At 45.8% G+C, this 13,311-nt stretch overlaps 1 protein-coding gene across 1 annotated transcript in view; it reads left to right on the top strand.

The window, feature by feature from the left end:
• SCAP (SREBF chaperone) overlaps positions 1-13,311 on the top strand; it is a 52,815-nt gene that overhangs the window by 13,749 nt on the left and 25,755 nt on the right. The window contains exons 2-5 of the mRNA XM_075704570.1: positions 3,926-4,055; positions 6,121-6,278; positions 10,039-10,259; positions 11,875-11,980. Coding sequence (XP_075560685.1) covers positions 3,926-4,055; positions 6,121-6,278; positions 10,039-10,259; positions 11,875-11,980 — 615 coding nt within the window. The remainder of the gene's footprint in view (positions 1-3,925; positions 4,056-6,120; positions 6,279-10,038; positions 10,260-11,874; positions 11,981-13,311) is intronic.

Here is a 13,311-nt window from a genome sequence, read left to right on the forward strand (position 1 = left end):
CGTAACAGAATCCAGAATTGCTTGATGTGACATGCTCACTACTGGCAAAACATCTGTGACTGCAGCCAGGTTGTTATTTTGCAGACAGTTGTGGAAATTCAGGTCCTTCACCTTCCCCAGCTGTTCCATCCTTCTACTGCAAGTTGCTGCTCCCACAGCTCTGCCAGCAGTTCCTGTTAACCCCCTAATCCACGAACTGGGGCGAGGTCTATTTAACATCGCTGTTAATGACCTGGGTGAGGGAGCAGAGCGCACGCTCGCCAAGATCGTAGATTGCGCCAGACGTGGGAGAGCAGTCGGTGTGGTGGAGAGCACGGTTGCCGTTCAGAGGCACTTTGGCAGGCTGGGAAGATGGACTGCCAGGGGCCTCGGGAAGCTCGGCAAAGGCAAAAAGGCAAATGCAGAGTCCTGCACTTGGGATGGAGTAAGCCCCTGGAGCAGGACAGGCTGGAAAGCAGCTTTGCGGCAAAGGACAAGTCGGACATGAGTCGGGCAGCGTGTCCTCGGCAGCAGAAAGGCCGGCTGCATCCTGGGCTGCACTGGCAAGCGTAGCCGGCAGGGGCAAGGGGAAGGGAGTCCTCCCTCTGTTTGGCCTTTGTGAAACCACAGTCCCGCGTCCAGTCCGGGGCTCTGCAGCCTGAGGAAGGTGTTGACGTGCTGGAGCACTCCAGCAGAACTATCGGAGTGCAGAATTCTTCTGCATGTAATGGAGGAGGAGACGCTGAGGAGACTGAGGATCTTCAGCCTTAAGTGGTAGGCTCAGGGATGACCTTACTGCTGGCCTACAACTGCTTATTGGGAGGGCGGAGGGAAGGTGGAGCCACATTCTTCTCAGGGTCTGTACTGGAAGGACAAGAGGCAATGGACAGATGGGAAATTCTGATAGAGCTAAGGAAAAAATGGTGAGGGTTATCAAATACTAGAACAGGCGCCCAGAGAGGCTGTGGGACCTCAGTCCTTGGAGGTGCGCAACCCCAGACTGGACATGGCTCTGAGCAACCTGCTCGTTGGCCCTGGTTTGAGCAGGAGTTTGCACTGGAGCCCTCCAGAGATCCCTTCCATATGGGGGGGTCTGTGGCGATGGAGGTCACTGCTCGAAGCAGGGCTAACCCCAAATTTAGGTTTGCAGCCCTCTCTGGTTGGCTTTTGAATAGCTCCAGTGATGGAGAGTCCACAGCTACTCTGATCCGTTTTCCAGTGTTTGACTGCTCTCAATGTGAAGAATATTTTCCTTCTGTCTAATTGGAATTTCCCTTGCTGCACTTGTGTCCTTTCCCTGTGTGCCCCTGAGACAAGTCTGGGGTCATCTTCACTATAACCACTAATTAATTAGCTGAAGACTACATTTTAAATTCCCTCCTCAGTCTCCAACCAGGCTGGATGAGTCCAGGTAACCCAGTGTCTCCTTTTGCACCGTGTTCTCCTGCCGTGTCACCATTTTGGTGGCCTCCACTGGACTAGCTGTGGTTGTACGGGCTGGTGAGGCTGGCAGGCACCTCTGGAGGTCCTCTGGTCCAGCCCCCCGCCGCTGATGCGGGATTTAGGGGTGCTATACGGAACGAGCGGGATGAGGAAGGGTGGCAGCTTGTTCCCTAGGCTAGATGTGGGTGACCGGGACGAAGGGAGGGATGCAGCCGTCTTCCTGGGAGGTGGCGATTTGTTCCTTCTGTACGCCGAGCTCATTGCACCCACTGAAATGACTTTCATCTCTGGTTACAGAAAATAGTTTTCCCTACCTAGTAACTAATAAGAGGGCAAAGTCCTTGCATCCCTGCAGGTGTTCAGGAAGTGAAAAAAAATATATCCATTACACCTCTGCCAGGATTTGGGGCATTTTTGCTTTGAAAGACAGCAAGAGTTGAAAGTTTTCAAGGTAGGATCGTGTGCAGGGCTAGCGGAATCTTGCTAAACTAGGAAAAAGTACTTGTGAAATGTTCAGCATCCAGAAGAGCTCGGTGTTTCCCTCACCCTTGGTGCCGTAGCCGTGACCTCTGGCAGTGGTCAGGTCTTCAGCCCTGACTGTGGAGATGCAACCGTCAGCTGCATTGCTCGGCGTTTCCCGCAGCTTCGGGATATCGTGGCTTCCTGATCAGGTGCGGCACCGGGCGCTGCTTGTTTTCGGCGTATCTGACAGTAGCCTGGTCCTAGAGCTGAAGCTCCAACCAGAGACGCGACAAGATCATTTCTGAAGCCTGAGCTGCTCCACTGGTGCTTGTGAGGCAGAACCAGCGCGTCCCGTTGTTCCTCCTGCAACGCCCTGGCTGTGTAGATTTTGTGCCTCTAGATGAGTTAAGTTCTATAAAAGATTATTGTTCTGGCTCCTTAAAACTGACAGGTGATTGCACAGGGAAATCCACCTCTGGATAGGCACGTAGTATGAATCTAAAGTGTTTTCCTTAGATTGCTGGACTTACTCAGGCATCAACATCAAAATCACTTAGTGAAAAAGTCATTCTTCCTCGGTCACCTGTTCAACTCATTCTGCTTTGTTTTATCACATATACCCGATTTTATTATTTTAATTTATGTGTGTATCAGCCTCAGTCAGACGCAGGATGATTGCTGTACGTATCTCCCCCAGGCTTTTGGTTTCAGCAGATCGTTCGTGGCAAGCAGGTGCTACGTGTCGTTTAGAAGGACTAAAACTGATTACTGCTTGTGAGAGGAACGAGGCTGTGCTGTGGCTCCAGATTGTGGCTTTTGTTGGGCATTTGCACCTCTGATGTATTACGGCATGATTTTATTATTTCTTTTGCTCTTCCCTCCCATTGCACAATGAAATGATGATAATTAGATGTTGTATTTTTGTCAGGCTAATAAAATAGCAAATCCGACAAGCTTTGCTTCTGATTTCGTTGTCCTTTTCCAGCCTTTTGTTGTTCAGTCTGAAGCCTTGTCTTTAGCTGTTGCTTGTCCCCTCCTTGGCCTTTGATGATTCAGGCTAATCCCTAACGAAGTGGGCAGAGTATTGCATGAAAACAATCCCAAGGCTTTTATATTTATTCTGGCAATACGGCAAGAAAAGTTCAGCTGTAAATGGGAAAATAGGTCAGAAATTTAAGGCCTGGAAAATATGTCAGAAATTTAAGGCCCGATAGATTGTCGTGCATCAGACAACAAGAAGACAGAAGTTACATCGTCAGAAAGCCCAGGAAACTCGGGCGTCTGGTTCATTTTGGTGCTGACAATTCCCACTCGTTGGTCGATACCTCCGTAACGGCAGTCTTGCTTTTTCCACCAGTTCAATTCTGACACAGTTTTAATCGCATTCGAGAACCTCTGGAGCTAAAAAAACTATTCTAAACTCTCTGAAACCTCAGTTTCTCAACGTTCAAATAGTTTGAAGTCTTTGTTGTGGGATAGCTGCTACACTCATCTGATGATTGTAGTAGCAAAGGAGCAAGAAGATAAATATTTCGTAGCTGTTTTGGTGTCTCACTGCTACTATTAAAAGCCCTTTGAGGATCAATGAAGTTAATGACAAATATTGGAAATAGTTCAAATCTTAATGAGGAAAATTAGGTGATTAATATAGAGCTTGGGTCAGGAAAGCAGCCAAATGAGTGTCTCATTTTTGTGCGGGCTACAGAATAGATGAGGCGTGGCTGTACTTAATGTTTTTAGCGCTACTAGCTTTCAGGTGATGGAGAGCAATTCAAGTGAGGTCCTGCAAGAACTTCCCTTCTTTTTCTCCCAGGATTTTTAGTTGCATTGTCTCTTGTGTTGGGGAAATACATCAAACAGTTCCTATGAAAGCTAAAGCAACTGCAATGTCCTGCAACCTCTGTCCTGCAGAGGTTGGATTAAGCTGGAGCAGGCTCATTTTTCATGACCCATTCATTTTTTGAGCTCTTTTGTCTAAAAGCCTAGTCAAAAAAAAAAAAAAAAAAAAGCACAATGTTTCATGCTTATGTTTTAATCACAGTTACCCGCTGCTGAAGCTGCCGCTGCCTGGAACAGGACCTGTGGAGTACAGCACCCCGGTGAAGGATTACTCTCCACCCGCTCCAGACGCGGGTCTGCAGCAAGGGGATCTCAGCGAGCGTCCCGACTGGGTGAGTCCTGCGCTGGGGGGTGTGTGGGGTCGGGGGGAGGTGGGATGCTGAAACACCCCTGCCGTGGTACCCACACTTTGCTGTAATCAATGGAAAATATTTCTGGTGAGGTGTTGCTTTGTGTAACTGCTAAGTTCCAGGCTGTGTTTGTCTTGTATTAGTCTTACTCGATCAGAAAGATGGATGCTAGGTATTTGCAAGACTTAAAGGCTTTGAAATGCTGTTTAAGAGCCCATTTTTCAAGGTTAACTTTATCTAAGGCAAGCAGTACACTTTTTAAAGCGTTACTAGATTTTAAATAAGTTTACTGATGGGTTCTGGCGTAACAGGCCCCCGTTGCCTAATGTCATACGAAGGCATGCAGTTTCCCTAGCGCAGCAGGACAAGCCTCCTGCTGACACACACCGCTTCACAAACCTGCCCTTGGCCTCCTCTGAAGGGGGAGAACAGGATTTAGTCAGCCTTTACCACTGTAAGTGTCTGTGGAGATGCTACTGGTAATTACGATGGTGGTTTTGGTGTTGTCAGCCTCTCTCTGAAGGGATCTGGATTCTGGCTATCACAGCTTATCCTTCGCAGATCACGAACTAGCTGTCTGAACTAGAATCACAGAATCACAGAATGCTTTGGGTTGGAAGGGACCTTTAGAGCTCCCCCAGCCCAACCCCTGCAGTGCCAGGGACGGCTTTAACCAGAGCAGGGTGCTCAGAGCCCCGTCCAGCCTGGCCTGGGATGGTGCCAGGGATGGGGCCTCCACCGCCTCTCTGGGCAACCTGTGCCAGTGCCTCACCACCCTCATCGTAAAAAATTCCTTTCTAATGTCTAGTCTAAATCTATTCTTCTTTAGTTTAAATCCGTTATTCCTTGTCCTGTCAATGGAAATGTCTGTCTGGCCTGGAGGTGGAAGACAGACTGTCCAGCTCCTCAGCGCTTGCAATTTTCTCTCCTTTGGCTTTAAAATACTGCATCTAGCAGGGTTTTTTTCTGATGATGGAGGTAGTCTAGTTTTTCACCTCCAAGACATAGGCTTTTTTCTTAAGGTCACAATCAAGAGTTCTTCATTTGAATTAGAATTTAGGCAGCCAAAGACTGTCTGTGGAGCTAGCTACTACAGTGTGGTCTAGGGAGTATAGGGGTGCTTGGAGAACCTGGTGAATTGGGTATAATCTAAAGGTGGGTTTTGGTTTGGTCTTGTTTTGTTTTGTTTTTAATTGGCTGGTATGTATCATTCAGGTAAACTAGACTGATATCCTTATGTTAAGGGTAAGGAATTAACTTTTCTTTTGCGTGAACAAGCTGGAACCCTGATGCTTTCCAGCAAGGCTGATAGCCTGGTCCAGGAAATCAGGAAACAATTCTAAAGTCATCCTTTGTAACCTGCATTGTTCTTTTTCATTCCAGGGTCTCTCTTAAATAGAAGTTACCTGTTGGATTAATGCTTTTCATGCCTTCAGCTCTCTACCCTCTCCATGTGGGCTCTTTTCGCTGTGATTGAAAAATCATTTGCTGCCTTCCATGCTCCCTGGTGCCACTGAGAGCTTTTTGCACTATGCTGTTAACTCGGGCTGCTGCTGGCTGATTAAATCTTCCCTTCTGCTTTGTTGCCTAGTTCAGCTACTAGAGCACAAAAGTTCTGGCTGCCACGGGCTGTCAGTGCTGCAGTCCCCAGAGCAGGGTCAGCAGCCTGGGCACAGAGACCAGGAAGATTTAAATGGCACACAGCAGAATCAGCACAGGTTGGGGGAACTGCAGTGTTGCGAGAGGCAGCGAGTCCCTGCTCCTGCCTTTCATTCCGCTACCAAATTCAGCAGGAGCTGGGAGCCTCTGCCGCACAAAGAAGTGCAACAGACTGATGCCAAAATGGTCAGTGGCATTTTGCCTCTTTGAGAAACAGACTCTTTTTGTTCTTGCTAGGTTAGTACTGTCATGTTTCACCTCTAATTCGGGGAAGGAAAATATAGTCTGGCAAACCCTTTCCTGAAAGGTTGCCAAGCTATGGTCTAATTCTGCTAAGCAGCTTCCCACTCACTGTGTGTTTTCATTCTCCCTCTGGTTTTCCCCACAGTATGTTGGTGCTCCTGTGGCCTACATTCAGCAGATCTTTGTGAAAGCGACCGTCTCCCCATGGCAGAAGAACTTCCTTGCTGTTGATGTATTCCGTTCACCGCTGTCCCGCGTCTTCCAGCTAGTGGAGGAGATTAGAAACCATGCCCTGAGAGACAGGTAATTACTGTTCGTTGATGTTTGTGTAGAAGACAGACTGGCCCGCTGTTGTACACACCTATCTTCTAAATTACTGCCTCGGAAGTCTGATTATTTGCATTGAATTTTTAAGATTCTCAAAATTAAAAGAAAATGAGGGATCACAGCTAACAAGTCACATCATATCCATCCTGCGTGTAGAGCAGTTTAGCTTTTGTGCTAGAGAACTTGCCTGTCCTCTAGTCGCTGATAATTGTCAGGCACCTTCCCGTCAGAGTCTTAGGCAGAGGGGTCTGGAAGGGCCCTCCAAGGTTACACCTGTTACAGCAGACAGCAGCGCCATATAATCCCTTCATAAGCATGCAAGCTTCGTATCAAAGCAAGTTCATTGACCGCACCGTGCCTATTGTGAAGCTCTTCCGGAATTTCACATGATCAGGAACCTTCTCCTGACTTTCCGCTTTGGCTATATTTAGGACTAGTTTATACCTGCTTGTTTTTGTCCTGACACAGTCTTTGTACAAAACCAGATTTTCCTCTGCTTCCAGATACTTACAGGGAGAACTCAAACTCTCCACCCCAAATCCTTGTTTATTAAGCTAAACATATGAAACTCTTGGCTTACTCTGGTAAGACAGCTCTGCATTCAGTTTGTCATCCTGGTTGCTCCTCTTGGCACTGTTGTTGTTAGTGTATCATTCCTGAACATGGGAGATGAGAACTGTACACAGTATTCTCAGAGAAGTCTCATTTGTGTGTTATTTTCCATGGAAATGCCTTCCCTGAAATACAGTGAGATTGCAGGTCCCTTTTTCATGGCCAGTCACATCAATTGTACACGTTATGGGATGATTGATTAATGTCTCCATGTCCTCCTCTGTCATTTCCAGCTGATGAGCTCCCACCTTATAGCAGAAACTCATTTTCATCCCCAAGTGCATGGTCTTGCGCTTTGTACTGTTGATGGAAAGGGGATTAAATTTATTCCAGCCCTCACATCATCCATTTCAGATATTCTGTTCCTTTTCTGTATTAACAGTGTTTCTTTATTTTGTGGCATTGGTAGATGTCCCTATATCTTATTCCAAGGTTATTAATAAAAGTATATAATAATACTGCTTCTCTGAACTGTCTGTGAGAAATTCCACTTTGTTTTCCTCAATGGAATGGTTTCCTTTTCAGCAGCTCCATGACCATTTATCTGTTAACCTCGTTCTTTACTGCGTCACGATTTTGTGTTAATTTTTGTGTCTTTCCTGTGAACTAAAGCATTTTCTATGTGGTGCTGCATCAAAAGCTTTATTGGGGCCCAAGGAGGTGAGATCTGCTTTCCCCATCCAAGAAGTCAGGCATTTTAAAGAAAAGACCGCTCAGATTAGTTTGGCATATTCTCTCTTTGTAAACCAAGAATGCACTTTATACACGTTAAGTTGCCTCTGTTTTTTTTAAAGAAGTTTTCTTTCGAGTTCTAAATTTTTATTTGTGGTCAAGTTCTTGGCTGGGTTTACTTTCTAAGGACAGAAATGCTTCCCTACTTGTCTGTCTATGTTCAATGAGAATCATGATGCTGAGGACAGGCCAAGTGTGATGAAAAATTGTGAGATGAGAGTCGTTGATCACCTAGCTTTTCAGCCAGGAGCTTTCTTCATTCTTTGTCCTCTAACTCATACGGGCAGGGAAGATTTACTGCTTGTTCATACTTCCTTGACAACATCCTTCATCACTTCATTTTTGAGAGTGTCCACTTCACTACTCTACCTGATGCTTTGTCCTTTTTTTAAACCATTCCTTGCAAGCTAGCCACCTGCTCTCTCTGTGGTAATTTTTTTAGAAATGCCATTTATGCTGTTAAATATGTTGCTCTTTCCTGCCAGCTCACAAAGCCTTGGCACTTGACATTCTTTCTGTGTTTTCCTTTATCGTATGTGTAACTTTAGATAGTAATTTGTATATAGTTGCCAATTACAAGTTAGAAACAACTTGCTCCCTGGACGAGTGTTGTCTCCTCATTATCTCCCCTGGGTGTTGCCCTTGATGAACAGTGATGCAGCATGGAAGCAAAATTAAACTTACATAGCCACCAGAAGACAAAGACTTAAGCACTTAGACCTAAGCCTTGGGATAAGAGCTCCCATTTTGGTGATGGACTTGGATATTTCAGGAAACATCTGGCTTTGAGATAAATTCTGAAATTATCTCAAAAGTCATTATGAAGTTCCTGGTTGTCAGTTGCTTTTGTCACTATCAAAGTTAAACACAGCTTATTTTCTTCATATGGAAAAAGCATTCTTTTATATTAAAGTGGTACAGGAGGAGCTGAAGATTATTGACAACTGGGTAAGAAACACAAGGTGATTATATTTTCATCAGCTGTAAGGTCACTGAAACTTTGAGCAGTCATCATTTGTAAAAAGTCAGAAGTGACCTGAAATTTGTAGTTTGCTCTGGTTCATGTTTTCTGGTATCACTCTGCATCCACAGCACACTGGTAGGGACATTGGCTGTGTGTGTTTGCTTCACAAATAAGAACGTACATTGGCTTATCTGCAGTATAAACTCTTATCGCTGTTATGTTTCAGAGTTAGCTAAAGCTGAAATACAAAACAGTACTTGTCTTACTCTTCCTGGAGCTATTATCGGAGGCGTCACTGCATCAGTTCCTTTAGATTACCTCTCAGAAAGCTTCGGTTCCTATAAACACAGTATTTTCAAGTATATTTTCTAGTATTTCTCTTTGAATAGCTGTGACTTTTCTAGGTAGCTTGCCATATGGTGACAGAATATGGATTCTGGAGGGAATGTTCACAAAGATGTAACTCGAACCATCATTAGTGGGTTTCCACGTTTTCTCTTTGTAGTCATTTAAACTCCTCTAGAGAAGGCAGTTTACAATAGGACCCTGACTGATTTGTCTTCTGGAGCCACTTTCTCTGTAATCTGCGAGACTGGAGCCAGGGAAGACTGGTCTCTTGTATCTTAACTTAGCCTTTCTTCAATATACCCTTCCGACATCCCACCAGTTGCCCATATCATGTTGAGGGAAGTGTTCTCTTTTGGACCAGCAGCTCTTCCTTGACTAGCCAGATAGCGTGCTGACAGGTTTTGTCACTACACCTTCACAGTCGGATCCTATTGTAAGCCCAAGTTGAGTCTCACTTGAATTACTAGTTGATAAGGGCTAGGTAATTGTGGTAAAATGAAGTTTGGGAACAAACACAAGTTCCAGTTTATACCAATTATACCTCTTATTAATTTATGAACCTGTAAGGTGTTTTCTTTTCCATACAATGCAGAGGAATTCTGAAAACATTTTGCACAGTTGCAGGTCCTGAATCCTTTGTACGTTTTAGAGCACTCTGTACACCTTAAATAATCCACCTCAGGAATGCTAATAAAGATTTCTGTAAAATGTCCCATTGCGTACGTGGAAAGAAGCGTGCAGAGGAGTTTAAGATCTTTGAAGAAGAATTCCAGGGAGACAGTTTCTCTGTAGATTGGAGGCATCTTAAATGTGGAACTGAAAATTGTGGCGCCTAGGATGGGTGAAGAGCGAAAGCTGTGTGGCCAGACGGTATGCAGAGAAATGACAACAGGGTTCTGGAGTCCCTATACCTGTTACAGTGAGATCCTGGTCTATGGCCTGAGGCTCTTGATCCTTAGGAAGAACAAGAGCAGTAACATGGTGATGCAGGTCCGTGGGGTATTCGTCTCGGCAGCTTTGCCTTTTGTTTGTGAGAGTTGCAACGTACACGGCAGTGTCTAACCTTTCTTTGCGTTTCAGTTCTGGTGTCAAAAGCTTGGAGGAAGTTTGCCTTCAGGTAACAGATCTTCTGCCTGGCCTCAAGAAGCTGCGGAATCTGCTCCCCGAACACGGCTGTCTGTTGCTGTCTCCAGGGAATTTCTGGCAGAATGACCGAGAGCGATTCAATGCTGACCCAGATATCATCAAAACCATCTACCAGCATGAACCAAAGACATTGCAAACATCAGCTACTCTCAAAGGTAAGAGGCTGAGGTGCCAAAGACGCTGTGAGAAATGCCTACAGCTTGCATTGCTGTTTTGTCCTTGGTGTCTCCACCATCTAGATTGCCAGTATTGCCAAATTGGGTGGCATTTTGTTACTCACAGCCATCTGGAATGAAACTACCAAATAGCTGTCATCTCTCTTTTTATATCTGTATTTGAATTCAGTTCTGTGTTTGTGGAAAGTAAATAATTCTGCTCAGTCAGACTCCTTTCTGTAGGTGTAAAAATAGCAGGTGACTTGTCCAAGTCTTTTTATTCCTTGGACTCTACATATGCTCTAGCCTTTTTCCCTCACGCTATTGTCTGTCATACTCAAAGACTGTCTCGTTGTCACAGATAAATGAACATTCATCCTGCTCCCTCTTGTGCATTCACTGATAGTTGCTTGCATATACCCTGAGCTGACACTGGATATCATAAAAGTATTTTTCTCTCTTAATTAAAAAAATAAGTCTGACCGTGTCTGGGATCATACTGGTTAATGGTTCCATAAAGCCAGAGGAAATGCTGTTCCTTTGGTTTTAAAGGGACTTTGCAGGTGTCAGGAAGCCTACAGTATGACATGTCTGAAGAGGGGTTTTGTAACCCTAATGTGTTTGTTTTAAAGGTTATTTTTTGAGCATCCAGAGTGTGTGCACACTGTGGTTTGGAGCATATGCAGCCTGTCTTTGAGCGCTCATTCACAAACAAGATAGAGGTCCACAATATCCTGGGGATTCCTGAGAATGGTGGTAGTGTTCATCAAGATGCATAATTTTTTCAAGTCTGTGTTTTAGCGCACAAGACTACAGAAGAGGCATTAAGTAGTCCCTTGCAGTGCAAAGTCTTCTTGGAAGCTCTGGTTCAAATCACACACCAACATGCACAAAAACAAGCGTCCAAGGGTTTCTTTGGCTGCATCCTTAAAGATAATGTCTGCCTCCTCTGTTGAAGGACAAATTGGGTGCCCACTTGACGTGCCTGTACGCTAACACACACAGCGTGGGGAGCGAGCAGGAGGAATTAGAGGTGTGTGCAGCTGGAGGGCTACAGCCTCATCCAGCTCCCAGAGACGACGTGGGGTAGCTCGCAGCCCTGGAGTGCTGCGTGTGGGTAGACACAGGCTCTTCAGGAAGGACAGGCTGGGAGGGTGGGGAGTTGTCCTTTGTGTGAGTGAGCAGCGGGAACGCGTGGAGCTTTTGCTTAGGGACGAGCGATGAGCTAGTTGAGAGCTAATGGGTTAGGATTGGAGGGCAGACCTTTTCCGATTCAGGCTGCCCGATCAGCAAGAAGAAGAAGATGACGACAGACAACTTCCCCATAGGAAGGAAGATTTTTCTTGTGTTTAAAGGGAATTTCCCGTGTCTTAATTTGTGCCTGTTGCCTCTCGTCCTCTCACTGGGCACCACTGAGAAGAGATGCTCCGTCTTTACTCCCCTGCATCAAGTATTTATCCACGTTGATAAGGTCTCAGCAGAGCACTGAGAAAGTGCTTCCTATAACAACAGTAGTTCTCATTCAGCATTCTTCACAATGAACACCTCTCATATCCCATCTTGTTTGTTTATTTTGTTGTTATCCTAATGTTTCCTTCACACTGTGTTTTTGCAGATCTGTTGTTTGGGCTCCCTGGGAAGTACAGTGGGGTGAACCTCTATAATAGGAAGCGGGTGGTATCGTACACTGTCACACTGGGTCTCCGGCGATATGATTCCAGGTAAGGAGCTTTAGCTGTGCTATTTCTATCTTCCGGATCCCTTGTTCAATGCTTGGCAAGTTTGCTGTTTTCCCTACTCTGATTATTGTTATGTTTTTCTTTAATCTCCATTTTCTTGTGTTTTAGAGTATTTTAGGATCTTCTGAACATGCTATAGAAAACCAGGGTGCTGGTTTTGGGAGAAAACTTGCTGTGTTTTAAGGAAATAAAATACTATCAGTTCTCAGTTTCTCTCTTAAAACAAGTATAATATCCAAAGGTGCCGGTGGGAGTTCCTCTGATGATAGCTTCATCTGCACACAGAGCTGCGTTGGTGCAGCCAAGGCCCAGTAGGTCTGTTTTGACCCAGTTCCTGGTGCATAGAGTGGTTTGCTTTCCAGTAAACACTAATTCAGCTGGTACCAACTGTGAAACCCCTTTGGCAGTGTTGGCAAAGCTGGCTTGGATTGAGTGGATCTGAGGACTAAAGGCTCTGCTCAGCGCTGCACAGAATTCCCCAAGGAATGTCTGGGATAGAATTGGCAGCACAGGAGTTGAAACTTGCTCTGCTGCCGCCCATGTACGAACTGTTCAGCCTCAAGGACTGACATGTAGCACCTTTCATCAGCCGTACTTACATAAAATTCAGGGGATGTTTGAGACTACAGCATGTTTCAGGCATAGTGTGGCCAGCAGGAGCAGGGAGGTGATTGTCCCCCTGTACTCGGCACTGGGGAGGCCGCACCTGGAATGCTGTGTCCAGTTTTGGGCCCCTCAGCACAAGAAGGACATTGGGGTGCTGGAGCGTGTCCAGAGAAGGGCAGCGGAGCTGGGGCAGGGTCTGGAGCACAGGGCTGGTGGGGAGCGGCTGAGGGAGCTGGGGGTGTTCAGCCTGGAGAAGAGGAGGCTGAGGGGAGACCTGATCGCTCTCCACAACTACTTGACAGGAGGTTGTAGTGAGGTGGGTGTTGGTCTCTTCTCCCACGTAGTTAGCGATAGGACGAGAGGAAATGGGCTCAAGCTGCACCAGGGGAGGTTTAGGTTGGAAATTAGGAAAAATTTCTTTACGGAAAGGGTGGTCAAGAATTGGACCAGGCTGCCCAGAGAGGTGGGGGAGTCCCCATCCCTGGAGGGGTTCAAAAAACGGGCAGAGGTGGCACTTTGGGCCATGGTTTAGTCTGGTCTACCCTTGATTGGTTTAGTGTGGACTTGGTAGTGTAGGTGAATGGTTGGACTGGATGATCTTAAAGGTCTTTTCCAACCTAAACGATTCTATGATTCTATGATTCTATGTTCTCTTCTCCAGGGCCAAGATTTTGGATGATGAGCCCTTGCTTTAAATAATTTTGCTG

The sequence above is a fragment of the Pelecanus crispus genome, chromosome 2 (genome assembly GCF_030463565.1).
Source record: "Pelecanus crispus isolate bPelCri1 chromosome 2, bPelCri1.pri, whole genome shotgun sequence".
In the NCBI taxonomy this organism is placed as follows: domain Eukaryota; kingdom Metazoa; phylum Chordata; class Aves; order Pelecaniformes; family Pelecanidae; genus Pelecanus; species Pelecanus crispus.